General features: G+C 45.8%; 1 protein-coding gene across 5 annotated transcripts in view; it reads left to right on the forward strand.

The window, feature by feature from the left end:
- Positions 1-22,805, forward strand: part of Sh3gl3 (SH3 domain containing GRB2 like 3, endophilin A3) — a 113,052-nt gene that overhangs the window by 54,272 nt on the left and 35,975 nt on the right. For 4 of the 5 annotated variants that reach the window (XM_038313730.1, XM_038313732.1, XM_038313731.2 and 1 more), the window contains exons 2-3: positions 17,252-17,320; positions 21,684-21,756. In XM_038313730.1, coding sequence (XP_038169658.1) covers positions 17,252-17,320; positions 21,684-21,756 — 142 coding nt within the window. Of the gene's footprint in view, positions 1-17,251; positions 17,321-21,683; positions 21,757-22,805 lie in introns of those variants that run through there. The other variant, XM_038313733.1, reaches the window with a different exon arrangement.

The following is a 22,805-nucleotide window of genomic DNA, read 5'->3' on the forward strand; positions in this document are numbered from 1 at the left end:
AAGGGATTAGAGGGCACTGAGTCTGACTTCTCTTATGGGGTGTCGTGTTGAGGGGAGCAAGCTCCCCATCCTTTCACGGAGCAGAAAGATCTTCAGAACAGCTCCCCGCCATCGATATTTACAGTTTCTGATGTTTTGCCTTCCTTCATGCGTCCCAGGCTTTCTAAAGTTTCTTTTAAGCTGAAGAACATTTGGTTTTTCAGTGTCTTTACTTAAATCAATATGTATTCACTGTACATAATCCTGGGCTTCATAAGGACATTTGCATATGAGTCAGAGATTTGATGTAGCTCATAAGTGGGTTTGGGTTCCCCGAGGCTGAGTTTGAGGGGCTTTGAAGAAGCCCTGGAAATGCCCTTATGGCTGGGATGGGGTAGTTTGAGGGTAGCATGAAATACCACTTCTTCCTTTCCTCTTGCCCTCTCTGTCTTCCTGTTTTATTCTTGTTCTTATTTCCTAGTTGCTTCAGACCTCCAAAAATGATGACTGTGAAGTTAGCAACTCTTCCCTCCCATGAGGCCATTGTGTGGTGGAAGCCTCAAGGGTCTCCTGGGGCACCAAGCCCCTGTGGTGGATAGAGGGGCAGTCTTCTTCTTCTTCTTCTTCTTCTTCTTCTTCTTCTTCTTCTTCTTCTTCTTCTTCTTCTTCTTCTTCTTCTTCTTCTTCTTCTTCTTCTCCTTCTCCTTCTCCTTCTCCTTCTCCTTCTCCTCCTCCTCCCCCCCTCCTTCTTCTTCTTTTCTTCTTTTGGTTTTTTCAAGACAGGGTTTCTCTGTAGTTTTGGAGCCTGTCCTGGAACTAGCTCTTGTAGACCAGGCTGGCCTCGAAATCAGAGATCCGCCTGCCTCTGCCTCCTGAGTGCTGGTATTAAAGGCATGTGCTGCCACCGCCCGGCTGAGGGGCAGTTTTCATGGGGTTCTCAGCTTCTTACAGCCAGCTGACCGTGAAACTTGAATCCTAGGAGAAAGAGGAATGGCTCATACATTCTATGTGGCCATTTCTACTGCTCCTGGCCCTTGCTCCCGTGGGAAGCTCCTCTGAACCATGACTTTCTTGGAGTGAGTGATGTGAGAACTTGGAGCTGGGGAGCTCTGGCTACCCAGGCTGCCTGTGTGGGTTATAATCTGCAAGGTTTGGCTGAACCAGCCCCCCCCCCTCCAACAAGCCTCGCTGTCTACAAGTTCCTGACTTTAAACCTAAATCTGTATTCTTTCTTGCTTTGTTTGGTGTGAAGGATGCATCTTATTATTGAAGAGAAGTCAGGTGGACCAAGTGTTTCTCTTGTGAAACAGGATTGTCTTAAACCTTTATGGTGTTATGTGCCAACATGTTTCTTATAGAGTGATCCAGAAGAAAACTATTAACTTACTTATTTTAAACTATGAACAATGAATCAGTCATCTTCCTTTTCTTCCTTCCTTCCTTCCTTCCTTCCTTCCTTCCTTCCTTCCTTCCTTCCTTCCTTCCTTCTTTCATTTTTAACCGTTTCTTATTGAATGGTGAGAAATTTGTTTTCACTTTCTTCACTTCGCTGGTGACTCCTAGGCCAGGAGGCCATATGCTTAGAGAGCGTACAGCTGATGCCATGCAGGCCAGGGGCCCCCGCCCGCCCATAGCAGCCAGTCCTGCGCATCTAGCACAGGCATCCTGGTCCGCCTTCTGTGGCCATGAAGAATGCAGAAGTTTACAAAGGCTTTGTAAGTGGTGACTCATTTATCAAGAATGAAAATTTATTCAGTTCATGGTTCTGGAGCCTACGATCAAAAGGTCATATCTGGTGAGGTCCTTCTTGCTGGTGACGACTAGGCTGAGTCCCAAGGCCTCATGGGGAGTCACTGAACCGTTTTGGGAAGGAAGGGCAGCTCTCAGGAGCTGCTTCAGAAGCTCCGGGTAGGAAGTTGACCTCAGGTGGGAGACTGTCAGAAACTCAGGGATGAGACGACGGTGAGCTAGCCTGAGCATCTATTCATGGGAGTGGAAAATGGACCCAGAGTTATTTGGGATGTTGTGTGTGTGCATGTGTGTGCATGCATGTATATGGACCCAGAGTTGTTGGGATGTAGACTGGATAGGTTGTGTGTGTGTGTGTGTGTGTGTGTGTGTGTTGAGGGCTATATCAGAGAGAGAGGGAGCTCTGTGCAATCTTTGCAATCCCAGTCCTTTGATTGTGTTGGTCAAAGAGCTTTTCTTTCTGAGGCTGCACCTGCATGGTACCCACTTAGTGACTGCTCATTTTCCAACAAAACTCTGTACTTGATCTGTTTTGTCATGGATATATATTTGTCTTTTTAAAGACAAGTCAAATATGTCCATGCTTTCAAATTATGACTCTTTGTGGGCTAATTTTTTTAAACAGGAAGATTACTTATCTACCTTTTACCCACTTGCCTGCCTACCTACCTATTTACCTATTGCCCGTCTATCCATCCATCTGCACTCATACCCTTAACATTTTTGTGAAGTATAGATTCCAGTTGTGTTGGGTTTTTTCAACTTGGCATAGGCTGGAGCTAGTTGGTAAGAGGGTCCCTTATTTGAGAAAACACCTCTACCAGATTGGCTCGTGGGCGAGTGTGTGGGGGTATTTTCCAAGAACATTTCCAATAGAGCACTATGTATGAAAAATACCCACATTCAAGAGACTTGAGGATTTTCAAGTCAGTAGCAAATACACGTGGTTAGCGTGTACGTGGTCATAGAATCACAGAACAGGAAGGTTGTTTAGGGCAAAGGAGATGCAGGAGGCAAACGATGCCACCCTGGCTGAGCAAAGAACGGTTGCCCCGGTAACTGAGGGAAAGAGGCCAAGAAGAGTTTTAGGAGAGGAGTGGTCAGTAGAGCTAGAACACCTGGAAGGGGGTTGACTAGGGACCAGATTCACCCCAGGGGTGTTGAAGTTAGGTGGTTGGTAGAGCTGCTCACGTGGAGTGGAGCCAGGCTGTGCAGGATGCCTTCAGGAGTGGCTACACGTGACAGAAAACGCAGCTACAGAGCTGATTGACCTGAGCAGGCTTTTCTCCTGACACCCAGGAGTGGGAAGCTACAGTGCCTGTTCTACATTTGGTAATGTCAGGGGCTCCATCTTTGCTGACTGCCGCCGCCTCAAGACATCTCATGCACAATGTGGGGGAAAGAACAAAGGGGGCACTTGATGCTAAGGAACAAAAAGGCTTTCCAGAAACTCCCATCCCAGCTGACTTCTATTTAGGTCTGATTAGCTATGAAACATGACTGCTTGTAGTTGGAAGGGGCGTTGGGGAAACACGAACTGTTTTAGCGTAATGCTGTGTTGCCCAGACTGGAATGAAATCTGTCACAAGGAAGAGGAGAGGCTCATCACTGAGTGGGCAGCAGACAGAGCTGACGTTAGTTGGGTTGAGAAGGGAGTGGGAAGTGGGAGCACGGGGTGGGGGCGGGGGCGGATGTCTGGTCTCCTTGGGAGGCAGCTCCGATAGGTGTGGATTGGTAGCCAGTAGACCTTGGGGACTAATGGGAGGTGGCCTTGAAGAATGTGCAAATGGCTTCGGTCATGGCAGGTCAGGTCAGTGAGGTCCTGTGAGCCTGCCCTTGGGCTGACTACGGGAGCCTTCTGGGGAAGAGGTTAGAGCAAAGAGCGTGCACACAGGTGACAATCTGGGAAGAACTGCCTTGAGATAACCCACCTTGTCGCATTTTCTCGTCTGAGGGTTATTGCAGCACACTGCACAGACCATTCTCGCGGGAGCTGTTTTACATGCGTGCTCATTGCTTTTATGTCAACTTGCCCAGTAACCAGGGTCACCCGGAAGAGGGAACATGGGTTGAGAAAATGCCTTCATCAGACTAGCCTGATATGGGGGAGCCCAGTCCACTGTGGGTGGTGCCCCTTCTGGTCAGGTGGTGCTGGGTCCTTTAAGAAAGCAAGCTGAGCAAGCCGTGGAGAGAAAGCCAGTGAGCAGTGTACCTGCACGCTCTCTGCTTCAGTTCCTACCCCAACTTCCCTCCATGGCGGACTGGAAGTTGTAAGATGAAATAAACCCTTTCCTCTCCAAGTTCCTTTTGGTCATGGTGCTCGTTACAGCGACAGCACCCGATCTAGGATAACGTGATTATCAGTTTCATACGATATTACAATGGGAGCACCTGCTTGAAGTCCATCTGTCTTCCTCAGCTGGGGCTGACTTCAGGCAGGCTGTTGCCACGGGGAGGGCTGGTCCTCCTGAGGTTCTCCTACTTCCTGCCCTCTGGGTGTGTGGGGAGGTGGCAGTGGTGGGGTAGGGAGAAAGAAAGTGGGCAGGAAGTTTCTACTTGTTTGATGCCTGTGCCAGACTCTTTGAGCTGCGCGGTGCTGGCAGGTGTGCAGAGCCAACTCCCTCCCTTTTCCTTGCTGAGCCTCTGGCGACTGTTTGGGATGCCTTTCAAGTGTTCGGGTGGAGCTGACCTTTCAGAGGCTCTTTGGGATGGATAGCCTCTTAACACCTTGAGACCCGCTCCTGGTCCCAGGATTTACTCGCATCTCACTTGGTGTTGAGGGCATGAAGACTTCCTGCCTCCCTCTCTTCCTCCAGCTGGTCTGAGCCTCGGGCTCCTCGTACTTTTTGTCTCTGTCTGTAGATGGAGATTTTTATACCAGTCCCTTAGATTTTTAGTACTCTGCCAATCTATTGGCCTGCTTCTGACACTCAGGGGGTCTTTGGGCAGAACAAGCAAAATGGATGGGGAAATAAAATCCACTGGACTTCAGAAAGAAATTAATATTTGGTCTAAGAAAAATAAACACTAGCTAGCTCCAAGTAATAAAAATAAAAGACTCTGAAAGATAGTTGATTACAACCCCCCTCAGTACTTGTTCTGAGCAACATTAAATGCCAGGAAGCAGTAGAACTCTCAAGGTCTCCAGAATACAGAGGAGAAGTCATAATCAAACACTCTTAGCTTGGTGCACAGAGGATATTAATAGTTTTAATTTCTGTTATTATTTTATTGTTTGGTTTTATTATTATGAAGCAGGTGCTGACATATAACTGCCTTCCTCTGGAAAGCTTTCGGAGTGTTATGTCTAACTTATTGTCATAGTACAGAACGGCTACATTCCTCTCTGTAGATTTAGATATAAGATAAAAACATGGTGACTCGTTTTTGTCATCCCAGTAGTAAGGAAACAGAGGCTGGAGAGTCATGGGTTAGAGATCGGCCTGGTGTTGAGTTCCAGGCTAGCCAGGTCTCATAGCAAGGTTCTGTTTTATAAAACAAGGCAAAACAAACAATACCCCAGAACCAAAAGAGAAACAAAGCTAGAAGATAGAATTGTCCATGGCATTACGTTGCATCAGGAGGCTGAGAGGTTTGCCTAAGCCTCCAGCGAAGTTCATATAAATGTTTTACATTTTGTAGTTTTCAGTATTATCTCAAATCCATAAAGTACCATCTATGCTGAAAGAGCTATCTTAGGTCCAGGACTGACTATATGTATTTTTATATAAAATGAAGGTTCTTGGGGCCATGATGTTGACTCAGCAGGTGCAGCCCAATTGTGACAACGCAAGTGCCACCCCGGAGCCCACTGGAAGGAGAGAACCGACCCCCAGAATTGTCATCTGGCTTCCACACGGACTCAGAGTCTGTTCCTGCAGCAAGCCCGTGCCAGGCCCCAGAACAGCTTTTCTTGGCATCGTAGGCAAGGCCTTCAGGGACTGGGTGGTCCAGAGCAGCCTCAGCTAAGAGGGGCTGAAGCCAGACCTCGTCCTGCTTCTCATCTCTTTCATCTGTCTTCCTAGGAAATGTCCGATCTCAGCTTCAACCATTTTTCGTTTGCTCTTCTGATGGTTCCTTTCTCACGGTAGCCTTTTCTTGTTTCCTGAGTATACTATCTAAACTTGCGAGCGAATATTAATGAAAGGCTCTGGCCAGCTGTTTCTTCTGGTTCATCCTTAGCTTCCTTGTAGACGTGTTTTTCTCATGTCTGGTTTTCCTCGGATTTCTGTAATTCCAGGTTGCCATTAGACTGGAGGGCTAGGCTGAGGCGTGGGAGTGGCGGGGTAGGCTTTGCCTTTTTGCCCAATTGTGTTCTCTCTTGCACTAGGACGGGTGTGGTGGTCAGAGGAGTCTGATCTGTAATGAGCAGCGGAAGGCTGCAGAGAAGGCTTCACTCTGGGAGTGCAGGGCTTCATTCTTGGGCGGGCTGCTTTCATATTTAACTCCTGTCTGTAGCAATGTTTGGAAAGACCTATCGCTTTTCTCTGATCCTGACATTGCTCTAGAGCCCACTCAGCATCAGGGGAGTTGACCCAAGCATGAGCGCAGGCTCCAGGCATGCACAAGCACCCAGGGTGTCTGTTGCATAGCCAGTCTGTTAATGTCTGCTCTTTAGTGAAGTCTAGTAGGAGATGTTGCTCTAAGCGCTTCCCAAACGTTAAGCCTCATGGAGCAGCAACTATGATCACCCCCAGTGTGCACATCACAAGCTGAAGGTGCAGAGCGCTCCGGCTTTGGTAATTTCCCCAGAGTCAGTTCCTTTACCAGTGAAGCGGGGTTAGAACCCAGATGCCATAACTACAGTTTGCCTTTGGCTGTGGAAGAGATGTGGCCACAGAGTGGGAGGGGATCATGGGTTTATTTATTATTTACTTATGAGTGTGTGTGATCACATGAGTGCTGGTCTGCTTGTGCCATGGCTTGCATGTGGAGGCCAGAGGACAAGCTCAGTGTTGAGCCCCACCTTCCATTTTGAGTCACATCTCTCTTGTTCTGTCTGCAGGAGAGCTTCCAGCTCTTCTCTCTGCTTCTCCTCTCCTGGTGGGGGTATGCTGGGATTAGCTGACTTCTTCATGACTTCTGGGGATCTGAGCCTAGGTTGTCAGGCTCCTGCTGTGAGCGTTTTAAACACTGAGCTGTCTCCTTAAGCCACCACACAGTTTTTTAAATGATCCCCACATTGTGCTTTGGGGATCACTCCTGTTCTTTTGATGTTTACATAATTTAGGCCTGGAATTTCCCCGTATTCACTTTGATCTCGGGAGCTGTTTTCTGTCCTCCCTCCTCCAGTCCCCCCCCCCCCAGTATATTGGTGATAATTTTCCTCTCGCTCTGACCCCATCTGCTCTCCATCTTCTAGGAGCCCTCACACCGTTCACGGGCTGTCGCTGGCACCTTTCCTGGTTTTCCAGCCCTGTTATGGGTGTGTCCTCTGCCTCTCTACATATTTACACACTTACTTAAAGACACCTGGTCGAGCTGAGACTAAGCAAGCTGTCTGCCATCTTGGCTCAATTGTGCAGTGTTTATGTCTACTCATGGCAGGATTGCTGATTTTCTCTCGCCCTGCTGCGATGGTGACTAAGCTCACAGTAACTGTCAGGGCTCAGGGTACACAGCACAGCACATCGGCTCCTGCAGTAAAGATGAAACCCCTTACTGTGCTCGTGTGAGTCTACCCATCAGAGACAACCCGGTCTGGATTGCCAGGCAGGGGTCTTGTTTCTGCTGTTGAGACAGGAGGATGACCCAGACCAGCATTGCTTGCCTTGTTTCCTTCTAGGCCAGTGTCCCGCACCTTTCTAATGCTGTGAGCCTTTAATACAGTTAGTTCCTCTTGTTGTGGCAACCCCCGACCATCAGATCATTCCATTGCTGCTTCATAGCTGTAATTTTGCCACTGTTATGACTTGTAATGTCAATATCTGATATGCAGGATCCCTGGTATGTGACCCTGTGGAGGTCTCATCCCACAGGTTGATGTTGCTGTTCTAGACAAATAAATCAGAATGAATACAATGTATGTAAATGTAACATTAAGTGCAAGCCATTCACAGACACAGGAAGAGAGTGATATCTATAAATCTTTATCTTGGCGTATTTTAATGAGTAATGTGTTCCTGTAGTCAGTTCAAGGTACAGATATTAGGGGCTGGAGACACGATGCGGTTGGTAGAGTGCTTGCCACGCAGGCAGGAAGACCCGAGTTCGGATCCCTAGCGCACACACAGAAGCTCACACGGTGGCAGGTTCCTGTAATCTCAGAACTGGGAAGGGGAAAGCAGGTGGCGGGCTGGCTTGTGAGCAGCTGAGGTAGCAAAGTCAGTGACTCCAGTCAGGGAGAGGCTTGTCTAGAATAGTACTGGGGAAAGTGACTAAGATGCTCATCACTGGCCTCCGACTCCACATGCATGAGCACCTATATACAAACACCACACCCACATACACCCTAAGGTGCCGGTGCTACCAGCACCAAGATGGCTTCCTTAATGCCATAACTTAATGACACCGATTTCTACCACTAAGTTCTAGTATTTTCTATTTAAAAAGATTTTGTGTTTTGAATGTTTTCCAGCATATATGTACGTGTGCTGTGTCCAAGCTTGGTGCCCTCAGAGACTAGAAGTGATGTTAGATCCCCGGAACTAGAATTACAAATGATTGTGAGCTGCCATGTAGGTTCTGGGAATCAAACCCGGGTCCTCTGTAAGAGCAACAAGAGCTCTTCACCTCTGAGCCCTCCCTCCAGTCCTATCAATGTAGTATATTCTCCTTTTGACTTATGTGACTAGAATAACGTGGCTTGTTCTCCTTTAATTTTGGATCTTTTATCATGAGACTCGGAGAGCATCAGAGTCACCGTCTTGGAGTCACTGTTGCTCTGATGAAACACCCTAACCTGAAGCAACCTGGGGACCCTCCAGTATCAGTCATCCAAGAGAAAGCCTTGCAGGCTTACCTCCAGCCCAGTCCTGTAGAGGCATTCTCTTGCTTGAGATCCCTTCTTCCCACATAGCCCACGCTTGTGTCAAGTTGACGTAAAAACGAGCTAGCAAAACTGACCCCTTGTCCACTCATTGTCAAACATGCAAGCCCATCATTTGTTAAGCTACAGCTGTCTTTTCTTGCTTATCCCCTCAATCTTTTATTAATATCAGTATCACAGTATAAACAGTCCACGTTTTAAAACCACTGCCATCTTTAAAAATTCAAATGAAAATCCATCAGTGTAATGCACCATGTAAACAGACTGAAAGAGAAACCATGTGATCATCTCATGAGATACCAAAAATCCTTCGACAAACTCCAACACCCCTTCATGATAAAGGTCTCGGAGAGAGTAGGGATACAAGGAACATACCTAAACATAATAAAGGCAACATCAACAAGCCAACAGCCAACATCAAACTAAATGGAGAGAAACTCAAAGTGATCCCACTGAAATAAGGAACAAGACAAGGCTGTCCACTCTCTATTCAATATTCAATATAGTGCTTGAAGTTCTAGCTATGGCAGTAAGACAATAAATAAATAAATAAATAAATAAATAAATAAATAAATAAATAGGAGATCAAAGGGATACAAATCAGAAAAGAAGTCAAACTGTCACTATTTGCTGATGATATGATAGTATATGTAAGTGACCCCAAAAATTCTACCAAGGAGCTTCTACAACTCATAAACACTTCCAGTAATGTAACAGGATACACGATTGACTCAAAAAACTCAGTAGCCCTCCTGTACACAGATGATAAATGGGCTGGGAAAGAAATCAGAGAAACATCACCCTTTACAATAACCACAAATAGCATAAAACATCTTGGAGTAACTCTAACCAAACAAATGGAAAATCTGTATGACAAGAACTTTAAATCTTTGAAGAAAGAAACTGAAGAAGACACCAGAAAGTGGAAAGATCTCCCAGGCTCTTGGGTAGACAGAATTAACATAGTAAAAGTGGCAATTTTGCCAAAAGTAATCTATAGATTCAATGTAATGTACATCAAAATTTTAGCAAAATTCTTCACAGACCTCAAAAGAACAATACTCAGCTTGATATGGAAAAATAAAAAATCCAGGATAGCCAAAGCAATCCTGTACAATAAAGGAAATTCTGGAGACATCACCATCCCTGACTTCAAATTCTATTATAGAGCTACAGTAATGAAAACAGCCTGGTATTGGCATAAAAAGAGACAGGAGGACCAATGGAACAGAATAGAAGACCCGGATATCAATCCACACACCTACGAACACCTGATTTTTGACAAAGAAGCAAAAAATATAAAATGGTAAAAAGGAAGTATATTCAACAAATGGTGTTGGCATAACTGGATATCAACATGTAGAAGAATGAAAATAGATCCATAGTTATCGCCATGTACAAAACTCAAGTCCAAATGGATCAAAGACCTCAAAGTAAAACCAACCACACTGAACCTCATGGAAGAGAAAGCGGGAAGTACACTTGAACACACTGGCACAGGAGACCACTTCCTAAATATAACTCCAGTAGCACAGACACTGAGAAAAACAATTGATAAATGGGACCTTCTGAAACTGAGAAGCTTCTGTAAAGCAAAGGATACGGTCAACAAGACAAAACAGCAGCCTACAGAATGGGAAAAGATCTTCACCAACCCCACATCAGACAGAGGACTGATCTCTAAAATATACAAAGAACTCAAGAAACTTGGCATCAAAAGAACAAGAAATCCAATTAAAGTGGGGGTACAGACCTAAACAGAGAACTCTCAACAGAGGAATCTCAAATGACTGAAAGACACTTAAGGAAATGTTCAACATCCTTAGCAATCAGAGAAATGCAACTCAAAACAACTCAGATTCCATTTTAGATCTATCAGAATGGCCAAGATCAAAAACACTGATGACAACTTATGCTAGAGAGGATGTGGGGTAAAGGGAACACTCCTGCATTGGTGGTGGGAGTGCAAACTTGTACAGCCACTTTGGACATCAGTATGGTGATTTCTCAGAAAATTAGGAACAATCTACTTCAAGACCCAGCAATACCACTTTTGGGTATATATCCAAAGGGTGCTCAGTCATGCCACAAGGACATGTGAACAAATATATTCATAGCAACATTATTCATAATAACCAGAATCTGGAAACAACCTAGACTTCCCTCAATCGAAGAATGGATAAAGAAAATGTGGTTCATTTACACAATGGAGTACTACACAGTGGTAAAAAATGACACCTTGAAATTTGCAGGCAAGTGAATGAATATAGAAAAAACCATATTGAGTGAAGTAACCCAGACCCAGAAAGACAAACATAATATGTACTCACCCATAAGTGGCTTTTAGACATAAAGCAAAGAAAAACCAGCCTACAGTCCACAGCCCCAGAGAACCTAGACAACAAAGAGGATCCTAAGAAAGACATACATGGATCCAATCTACATGGGAAGTAGAAAAAGACAAGATCTCCTGAGTAAATTGGGAGCGTGGGAGTCATGGTAGAGGGGAAAAGGGAGGAAGGGATGGGAGCAGAGAAAAATGCATAGCACAATAAAAACAATGAAATAATTAATAAAAAAGATGAATGTGGCACTTATGTGTCAGAAAGTTAAATATTGGTCAAATATTAATGGAGGAGTATCTAAATCATAAAAACCAATTTAAAGGGTCTTCTACAGGCTAGATTATTAATATCTTCAACATTGGAGTAATGACAGAAACAGATTATAGCTGGTAAATAAAATATGAAAATAGACATCCACATCAATAAAAATAAACATTCCAAAGTCTTTAAAGTCTCTTTGAAACATCCAAAGTGTTTTTCATTTCTTTAATAAATATCCAAAATCTCTATAAAATTCTGAAGTCTCTTAACTGTGGGCTCCTGTAAAATAAATAAACGTTACATATTATCTTGCTCCAAAGGGGAAGAACAAGGTCATGGTCACAGCAAATCAAATCAAAACGGAAAATCAACAGTGTTAGAAGCCCATGCTTGATGCCTGGGACCTGCTCGCTGCCCTTGCCAGACCTACATCTCAGAGAATTTTGACTCATTGACGTTGGCCGCCTCTTAATCAAAACTGATTCTTCTGTCCCAGCTGACCAGTATCCGTTGTCTCAGAAAAACAAGTTTTATTTTAGTGGTTCTGGGCTCTAGTTAATCACAGTTGACTCTTCACCTCCAGGTGACCAACCAGACACCACGGATTTCTAATTCAAAATATTAAATGGCCCTGATAAAGTATTTAAGGGACTTTCAGACTTCTTATTTTTTATGTGTTTTGCTTTATTGTTCAAGACAAGGTTTCTCTGTCTATAGTCCTGGCTGTCCTGGAACTTGCTCTGTAAACCAGGCTGGCCTCGAACTCACAGAGATCCTCCTGCCTCTGCTTCCTGAGTACTGGGATTAAAGGCGTGCGCCACCACTGCCCAGCTCAGACTTCTGTCTGAGACGTCACAATCCAGGCCTCCGCCATCTGCTTTTCTCTCAGCTTTTCCCTCTTCCCACCTCCCACATAGAACAGTACGCTAAGCTCCCAACAGCCTTCTAGCCCAAAGCTAAAAGGCTACCACAGCCCTTCCAGAACCACAGGATCGTACCTATTAAAGTGACGCCTCATGACTAGGCTCACATTTCTGTCTTAGTTAGGGCTTCTGTTGCTGTGAGAAAACACCACAGCCAAAAACAGTTTGGAAGGAAAGGGTTTTAAGCTTGCAATTCCACGTATCACAGTCCGACCCCCGGGAAGTCAGGACAGGGCCTCTAACAAGGGAGGAACCTGGAGTCAGGAGCTGGTGCAGAGGCCATTGAGGGGTGCTGCTTACTGGCTTGCTCCTCATGGCTTGCTCAGCCTGCTTTCTTATAGAACCCAGCAGTCCAGAGGTGGCTCCACCACAGTGATCTGGTCCTTCTGACATCAGTCAACTAAGAAAAGGAACTGCAGTCTTGCCTACAGGCCAATACCATGGAGGCATTTTCTCTGTTAAGATTCCTTCTCCCCTCACGACCCTGCCTTGTGTCAAGTCCCCATGAAAACTAGGGAACACAATGCACACCCATGAGCAGACGTTTGCTTACAGCTGACTCGTGGCCTGAGGCCTTGTGTCTTTAAGCACGTGTGTCTTGTTGTATTGCGGACACAGCAACTGTCCTTTTGTGTGTCCACGTTGGCCTTGTTTCTGGGCTAAGTGTTTTAAACACTGCTGCTTGTATGGGAGTTTCTGTTGTGAGTTCCCAAGAGGGGAGCTGCTGAGTCACAGGGTGTAGTGATCTGTGGATTTATATACACATCTCCAGTAGATGCTGCCAGACTGTTTCCCAAAGCTGTTCTGGCAATGTGTAATCCTGCCGGTGCTGCGTGAATGTTCTAGTTGCTCCGTTAATTGCAGGAAACACTTGTACTGATATTCATGTCTAAAAGGGATTTTAGCCATCCTGATAGCGATTTAGTGGCATCTCATCACGGTGTGATTTGCATTGCCACCATAATGGCAAAGGTGGAATATTGTCATATGCCTTTTACTCATTTGGATATTGTCTTAGTGTACCTGGGCTGCTGCAGCAAAAATACCACACAGTGGGCGATTTCAACAGACATTGGGTTTTGAGTTTTGTGGACTGTGGAGTCCATAGCAAAGGCAGGTGTAGTGTTTGGCCAGAGCTGCCTCATGGCTCACAAGAGCCAGCTCTCTGTGTGCGCCTGCGGTTGGAGAGGAGAGGGTTTTCTGGGGTTTCCTAACCTCATCCTGACCCACTCACCCCCATGACCCCACCTTCTAATATGACCACACTGGACATTACCGATTTTTATATGCATTTTGAGGAGACACCTCCTTTCCCATCCCCTTTACCATCCTGTCTCATTGGACAATCCTCAGCTCCGGTTTTTGTCTCCCGACGGCTGTGGTAGTGAAATCTCTGCCTAGTTGGTTAGCCTTTAGCTGTGTCCTTGTGCTGTTTGCTTTAAGCCTCGCCTCGGCGCCAGGGAGGACATACTCCAAGCATCAAGAGAAAAGGGAACAGCCTGTCAGGGTCTCTTCTTTACGCTTTTCCTTTTTTCCCGGAATTTTGGCCTCTTAGATCCTGGTTTCCTTGGTTACGGTGTGCTCTGTAACCTCACGGGGAGAGAGACGGCTGCTTATTCCAGGCTGGAGCTTTCTGCTCCCAGTTTCTAGCCTGTGTTACAAGACAGGAACCCTCCCCCCAAACTAAGAAGCACCCACATGCCCTCCCTTGAACACACCCCCGCACACCCCCTCCCCCTTGCCGTTTCTTTCCTTCCATTCCTGGCCCCTCAGTCTCCGCTGCCATGCGCCTCCACAGATAGCTTTAAGGTTCACAGTTAGAAGCTCGTACACCCGTCTCACTCATCCATCCCTGCTGTTGACAAATCCAGTCTTGCCATGTTTTCTGAGCCGATGGAAGCAGCACATGGCAGCTAAATGGCACAAAGTAAAGACAGGGAGGCAGTAGCGAGGGTGAGCACCCGTGGGAGGCCAGGGTGTCTCTAGAGCACCTCTGAGGAGGCTTAACCTTTGCATTAGATGACAAACGCCATTGAGTCCTCCAACATGTCCCTTGCACGTCTAGAAGTGCCCGTTTAAAAGCCCATGAATGTGTTTTTGTAAAGAAATCTTTTTAATTTGTGTTTTTCCTGTCTAAGATTATGTAGCCTAGAGCTTTTCTCCATCCCTCCTTTCCACAGAGCTCTGGTTTCAGACACACACTGGGAAACACATGATGCAGGAGCAATTTTAAAAGTCCCTACATAGAAGTTTGGCTGATATTATATATATATATATATATAGATAGATAGAGATATAGATATATAAAATATATATATATATATAATGTATGTCTGTATATTTCTGAAATTTTGGTTTTATTGCTGTTTAGTCTTATAGAAAATGAAGAAGCGGGGCCCGGAGAGATGGTTCAGTAGTTAGAAGTGAGCAGTGCCCTTGCAGAGGACTGAGTTCGGTTCTCAGCTCCCGTGTCAGCTCTCCAGCTCCAGGGGACCTAATGCTCTCTTCTGGACTCAGAACCTGCCCACCCCCCTCATTCAAAATAAATATAAATCCTTTTAAAAAATGGAAGAAATGGAGAAGTCAGATTTCTATGAAAACATATTATGCACAGAGGGTGACGTCCACCCCTGACGCGGCCCCCCCCCCCAGCTTTGGTTTTCCCAGGTCCGTCCCTTCCCAGCGCCACTGCTCGGCTCTGGTCCTGGAAAGCAGCTTTCGTTTTCCTATTTCTGATACGACTGGCACTGCCAAGTTGGAGCTGGGCACGGTTCCATCTGGTGATGGCCTCAGGCCTCCTGAGGCAGGTCTGGTTGGCAGGGCTACAGTGTTCGATAGTGAGCCCGGTGAGATATATGATTTGTGGTGGGGACACATGAGACTGGAGTCTGGCAGGGTTTCCTTACGGTGAGGCTAGGTGACCTGTAGGATGTTTATGTGGCGGGTGGGGTGTATTTGCCGGGGTGCTGACTGCTCAAGGCTGTTCAGTGATGAAGTCCTGCGTGTGGCTGTAGTTGTTACTGTTCTGAATCTGGGACAGAGCACTGTGACTCGGGTAACTTGTAGAAGGAAGGGTTTGCCTTGGCTTATGGTTCTGGAGAGTTCCTAGCAGCAGGGGAGGCATGGCAGCAGTGGCTAGAACAAGAGAGATCACATCTTCAACTGCAAATATGGGGCAGAGAGAGAAATCTGGAGGTGGTTTGAGGCTATGAACTCTCAAAGCCCACCCCAGTGATGTACTTCCTCCAGCAAGGCCACACCTCCTCCCCAAGCAGCATTGCTGACCAGGACCCTAGGTGCTCACACACCCGAGTCCATGGGAGAAGTTCTCACTCAGTGCTCAAGTGTCTTAAACATCTAAGGTCACGTGTGTATTCCTACTTACGTCTCAAAATAGCTAAGTGTCCTGGGAGGATTCAGGTAAAGCAAGCGAATTGTTACAACTCTAACCTGCGACTGAAAACAAAACCAGGCATTATCTATTTCCAGATGAGAAAGGAATGGAAATCATATTCATTTCTGGCCTCAAAAGTGGAAATACACTGGGCGATGGTGGCGCACGCCTTTAATCCCAGCACTTGGGAGGCAGAGTCAGGCAGATCTCTGTGAGTTCGAGGCCAGCCTGGTCTACAAGAGCTAGTTCCAGGACAAGTTCCAAAGCTACAGAGAAACCCTGTCTCGAAAAAAAAAAAAAGCAGAAATACAGAAACATTCCCTTTCTCTGCATGTCCTGCCATGCTTTCTGATAGAGCCAATGTACTGGTAACAGCCAAGAACTGACAACTGACTGAGGAGGGGTCGGGTCTAATTCTCAGTGCTCATAGAAGTGATAAGATCAGGAGCTGAGCCCCGGATTCTCTAGTTCCATGCCAGTCACCTATTACTGCAGAAGATGCTCACCCCAAACAAGGGGTGATGGTCTCTGATGGCTCCGCTCCCCCATGTGGTCATTCTCCTACAGGCTGGCCCAGGCCTTGATCACTGTGGACCTCAGAGAATGCCTGGAAGTATCTGCTTTAAGTACTTCTCAACCTTCCTAACACTTTAATACAGCTCCTCATGATGTGGTGACCCCAACCATAAAATCATTTTCAATGCTAGTTTATAACTAACTTTGCTAGTTATGAATTGTAATGTAAATATCTGATATGCCGGGTAGATTTGTAATATTAGGGAATCATGACCCACAGACTGAGAACCACTTCTGGAGTATCTGAAGCCCATAGTGCAGCTGAGACTCCCATCTTTTGACCAAAGGAAACAGAGGCAAAATGGGAGCCGCTGATTCTCAATGGGCAGAACTACAAAGCCGGGCAGCCACTTTTTGCAGTCTCCCATGGCAACAAGCTCAAAGGCCAGAGATTGCATAACTTCCATTAGAGACTCAGATGTTACCTCCAGGGTTAGGAACCAGTACTTGAGGTGATTGAGCTTCCCGCAGTTGCTGAGGAGCATAGTCTCATGTATTCCTCTGAGGGTCACGTCTCATATTAAGGGTTGGGATGAGGCTGTCTGACCTCTGTCCTCAGTCTGAAAAGAGAACCCCTGGCAAGTGGATTTTCCTGTGAAACACTCCAGACTTAGTGGTTTAAAACAGCACTGTTTGGGGGCTTAGGTTCTCGGGATTGGGAGGTGTGGTCAGCGGATGAGACTCTCCTGTGTGTTCCTTCAGCTGTGCGTCAGCTAGGTGGCTCTGGTTCTGGAGCGTGAGTGGCCCTCTGTGTGCATGTGTGCATGCACATGCACGCGTGCACACCGCAGTGCACATGTAGAAGTCTGGAAACAACTTAGTGGGGTTGGTTCCTCCCTTCCCTCTTTACATAGGCTCTGGGGCTAGAGCATGTGCCACCGGGTCTGCCCGGCAAGCCCCTTTACTGTCTTGTTGGCCCCTGATGGTTTCCAGAAAGGACCTAGTTTAAAATCGAAACAACAGAGCCAAGATACGTCCATGGTGTTTTGTTTTACTCCCTTCAGTGAGAGAAAGCACTTGTGTTTGTTTCTTGCAGCTGTTTAGTGAAAAAATTAGCGGTGCAGAAGGAACGAAGCTGGATGAGGAGTTTCTGGACATGGAAAAGGTAAGGCCGCCTGAGCCTGTGACTGGTGCGAAGTGGGCTGTCCTGCCACGTGAGAAAACCTCCTACCGTAAGGGTTCCTACCTGGAGTGGAAATACAGAACGTCCAAAGACGAGTGTGGGATGCCCAGTCTGGATGGCGGGACGGGACCTCTGTGCTTCTCAGCCCTGGCTTGACCCATATCCAGTCTGGGCCTGGCGAGGAAGGAAATGCGAAGTGACTAACGGGCTCCCTCTAGGGGCCAGAAGTCAAAAAAGACAGAAGGTGGGCCTTGGTCGCTACTTCAGGGCCAAAGTAATTATGCTCATATGTCTTGGAGAGTCAAGGATGTCTGGGACGCGGCTCTTCAGATGGCTCTTGAGATAGAGAGCAGCTGATTAATCACTCGGGAATCTAGGATGCTGTGCCCATCTGTTTCAGCAGCTGCACCGCAAGTGCTTTTCTGCAGGGTGAACTCAGATAAGCTGTTGTATCTGTAACTGTGAGGCTTTCTGAATCATGTATGCAGATGAGATGATTTAGAAGAGCGTTACTGGTTTGGCATGTCAATGATGGACTGTAACATGCCAACAGAGGATGGCAGAGTCCGTCCCTTGCCATGTCCCCTGGTCACCTACCTGCAGAGTAGATTCACTGTAGGCAGAGCTAGGTCCACTGCTCAGCTTCCTTCCCTTGTCTTGGGCCTTTGAGCAGAGTCTTGTTCTATTCATTAGACTCCCCAGACCAGAGAGAGAGGCCTGGGTGTGGCCGGCAGGGCAGGTGCAGGAAGCCCAGCTCAAGGCCCTGGCCTGGGAGGGTAGCCTCTTTAATGTATGTTGGACCAGGCCAGCCTTCCTCCAGGAAGGCCTGATTTTCTACTCAAGAGGACTATAATTTCTTGAAATGTTAAGACCCTAAGAAGAAAAGCTTCTTTTGTGTTTAATTTTTGAAAACAAGAATTAATTTCTGTAAATTGAAAACCATACCAACATTTTAACTTCATTGACATATCTGATATTGATTTTCAGAATATCTTTATTAAATGTAAGGATAACTTTACTGTCAAGATTATTAAATTCAGATGCTCAATTTAAAAACGATATCAGTTTTGTTATCGGGGCTTTTAGAGTCCTGACAAGCTGGGCTCAGACACCTGTCCTCAACAAGCCCATTAGAGAGAGAGAGAGAGAAAGAGAGAGAGAGAGAGAGAGGAGAGAGAGAAGAGAGGAGAGAGAAGAGGAGAGGAGAGGAGAGGAGAGGGAGGGAGGGAGGGAGGGAGGGAGGGAGACACGGTGAGACGCAGAGACGCAGGGAAAGCGGTTTCTTTGAGTAGCTCCATCTGCACCGAGAGGAGAAGCACACCAGGAGCTCTGTGTGAAATGTGGTTCTGATTTCAGTGGTGCCGCTAGGCAGTGCCGCTCTGGGTGTGGCCCCACCTTTGACCTTCTGCAAAGTGGATCTTAAGTTGTCAGGACAGCAGGAAACCGCTGCAGAGAGACGCAGTCCTGCCTGACTCCTCCTCCATAGCACAGCATCCTGGGAAATGCCAGTACTCTGATAACCAGTGGGGGAGGGGCCAGACCCCTGCCTGGGCAGTTACAGATTTAGCTGATGAACTGAGATCCCTCTTGTTCAGTCCTGTGGTTTTCTTTTTTCCTCCAAAAATCACAGTGACAAGTATGAAAATAATATCTATGCTTTAGATATTATTGTAATAGAACATATACTAATATATAATTATAACAAAATATAATATATTATTATGACATAATATATAATATTGAAAAGAGAAGTGAGCTGTTATGTGACTATACTATATATTATGAGACTAAGGACTGTAAGGACTTTATGGAGGAGATTAGACTCACCTAAAACATGACACAAAGTAGTGGGAAAAATAACCCATGACAAATGCCAGCTACGCAGAAATAAAGAAGTACAGCATGGTACCAAAAATGTATTAAATGGAAAAGAAAACTTTCTTTTTTAAAAACTTAGTCATTATAATGCATTCTTTGAAACTTTCATAATTATGTCTTAATTATAGCCATTTCCTCTCCCCACCTTCCCCCAGCCTCCCCCCAAAAAACTTAAGAAATTATAAAAAGATGAAGCCAGTATAACTTATCAGCAGTATGGGAATTATAAATTAGTTTGTACCACATGACATACCTTCTAAATGTGTAAGGTCAAAGCTGTCAGGAATACTCGGAGAACGGACTCAAGTCAGACAAGACCCCGCCTGCCTCTGTTGCAAAGGTTCTCAGAGGCTCAGGGAAGATCTGAGCAAAATGCTAATGACTTTGGCTGTAAGTAAGCAGGCTCCTGCCTTCCTCGTTCTTTCCAGGTTCTGGGCTGCAGTTACAAAAGGAACCATGGGCTGGGCTGCAGAGGAGAAGTTTCCCAAAGTAAAATCAGAGAACACAGGAATCACCGGGAAGATAGCTAAACAGCAAATTTGCCTGTTTAGATCCTCAAAACTAGCTGGAGAGATGGCTCAGCCTGTAAGAACTATTGCAGAGGACCAGGATTTGGCTCCCAGCTCCTACACGGTGGCTCACAACCATTTTGTAACGTCAGTTCCAGGGGACCCAGCACCCTCTTCTGGTCTCTAAGGGTGGCAGGCACATACACAGGCAAAACATCCATTTATATAAAATACAAATCTTTTAAAATGCAAAATTATTTTTTCATTTAAAGATGATTTAATAAAAAGTGGAATTAGATATTACTTAGTACAAGGCACAGAACTCTGCATTCCACACCTGTGACCAACAGCACCATCTCAAGGGCAGTTAGCCCGGAAATCAGTGTTGAAAGAAAGCAAGGACGTCAGAGTCCAAACCTGGGAAAACATCAGCCAATGACATCACGCCAGAGGGTAGAGATAATATGGGACTCGAGAGATGACCCAGTGATTGCTGTGGAGTACTGCTCATGAAGCGGAATGTGGCCCAGTTCTCAGGACACATGCATGCTGCCCGTAAGGCCAGCTCCATGGGAACCCATGCCTCCGGCTTCAGGGGGCACCTCTAGTCATGGATGCGCACCTTCACACAGACACATACATGTGCATGATTAAAAATAAAAGAAATAAAAATGAAATCGATGCAAGTTAAAAAGATGGATAAGACAGAAAATAATGAAAAGAAACCAAATGTCAAGTGATATTTTTGTTTTGTTTTAATGAAAAGCTACGGAATCATAAAGTGCAGACTATGACCAAGAAAGTACAAATGCTCTTTCCAAAAGATAGTCTGAAATCATTTTTAGTGTTAATTCATGTTTATATTTTATTTTGTCTTATATTTTGTCTGCGTGCATATCTGTGCACTTTGTGTGTGTCTGGATCCATGGAAGCCAGAAGACAGCATCAGATCCCCTGGAACTAGAGTGACAGACCAGGTCCTCTGGAAAAGCATCCAGTGCTGTGAACTGCTGAACCATCTCAGCCCCCAGTTTAACCCATGGCCCTGAGCCCGGGGTATCCTCAGAGCCTTCTTCTGCCTCTCGGTAGAGTTTTAAATAGTCTGTGTTCTCATGAGGTTTATCTCTTTTTACTTTTTAGGACACAGTTTTTGTATTGCTCTTGTGAATGGCGTCTCCTTTTCCTTTTTTTTGTGGGTTATTGATGGTCTATAAAATATGGATGAACTCTGTAACATGGCTTTCCTGGATATTCTATTAACTTTATGTTAATTAACAACCAGCAGTGTAGGGATGGCAGAAGGACGGGGTCAGTCTTAATGTTAATGTCTGACAGGGCATGGTGGTCATGTTTAGTTATGATGGTGATGCTTGTCTCACTATCGCCAGGGTAGCTTTTAGCATATTAGATTATATTATTGCCAATGTATATCATTATATTATGATACGTTAAGCACGGTTATTCAAGTTCACTCTTAGGCTCATGTGAGTCTTAGTATCAAGTTCTCCAAGTATTTCTGTGCATCAAGTAGAGTCATAATGTGTTGGCTATTTCTAGCTCTTATACAGAAGAGGAAGTCAGTGTTCTCCAGTGTCCCCAAGAAGACATAACTTCTCAGAGTCACAACAGAGAAAAGATCACCTCTCCCCAAGATGTTGAGAACTTCATGTTAAAATCGCCAGAGTAGGGCTGGAGAGGTGGCTCAGCAGTTAAGAGCACTGGCTGCTCTCCCAGAGGTCCCTTGTTCAATTCCCAACTTCCACATGGCAGCTCACAGCTGTCTGCAGCTCCGGTTCCAGTGGATCCGACACCCTCACACAGGCATACATGCAGGCAAAACACCAACTCACAAAAAATAAAAGGAAATAAAAAAGAACCACAGTAGCCTCAGAAGGTAAATGGTTTTTCGTTGATTCTGTTCAAACTCACTAACCTTTCTGTTTTGTCTTTCTCTAAAGAAAGTAGATATTACGAGTAAGGCTGTTGCAGAAATCCTGTCAAAAGCCACCGAGTATCTGCAGCCCAACCCAGGTAATGTCAGAGCACGTCCTGAAACATCTCCTTGCACGTCTGTGTTCATGGACTCTCCCGACCCCGGCTCCTTTGCATGAGGCTGACACAGTTTGGAAGCAAAGCCTGTGTACAAATAATGAGATTCAGTTGGGGAATCTCCAAGGACACAGTGTGGCTGTAGTGAGTCCTGGCTGATGGGGAAACAGCTGCTTGGATGTCCTTTGGTGCACATGATCAGGATGGAGTGTTGGTCCAGCATAGGCATCCCTCAGTGGACATCTCTGGACATCTGTATCCCTCAGAAACCCACTGCGCATTTGAAAAAAAATGTTTTCTTAGTTATCTTTTCTTAATTAACAAGAAAGTCCTCTATCTTGTCCTAATGGATCTGTGTATCAATCTAAAGGGTCTCACTGTGAGCCCCATGCTGCAGTCCAGGCATGCTTACATGACCAGCGGTGGGCGTGGTGTGGCAAATGCCAGTGTCAGCTTCTATACAGGCCTTCATCCCTGGGTCCCAGACAGAGGTTTCCACAGGCTGATGAGAACCAGCAGAGGGCACCCAAGCCTTGAGGTTTTCCTCTTAGGATTTGCTGTGGGAGTCATTGTGAGTCCTTTACCTATAGGAATCAGAAGAGAAACACCCACACTCTGAACATCTAAGAGCAGGCATTCAATCAGATCATCCTGGGGCTTTAAAGTCTCGAGATGGTATTAGCCTTAAAATTCCCAGTGACAAGTGCTTTGTCTAGCCTCGTCAGTGACTGGAGTGATGAGTTCCTTTCCTGATTTCCTAAAATTTCATAAGCGTTGTCTCTGTGTGAGAGGCTTTCTGGGTTCTAGAATGCACAGTCAGACTCCACCCTCTAAGAACTGACGCTGGAATGGAAGAGGGAGCAGCTGACTACCAGGGAAAGCGTCCCCTGGGCAGAACCTACTGGTTATCATGAAGATAAAGACTGATGTGCCAGAAGCCTCTAATCCCATCTAATGGTCCTTACCCCCCGACGTACAGGACACTCTGACGGTGGGGAAAGGGGAACCAGTGTGTGTGTGTGTGTGTGTGT

The sequence above is a fragment of the Arvicola amphibius genome, chromosome 12 (genome assembly GCF_903992535.2).
Source record: "Arvicola amphibius chromosome 12, mArvAmp1.2, whole genome shotgun sequence".
Taxonomy (NCBI): Eukaryota; Metazoa; Chordata; class Mammalia; order Rodentia; family Cricetidae; genus Arvicola; species Arvicola amphibius.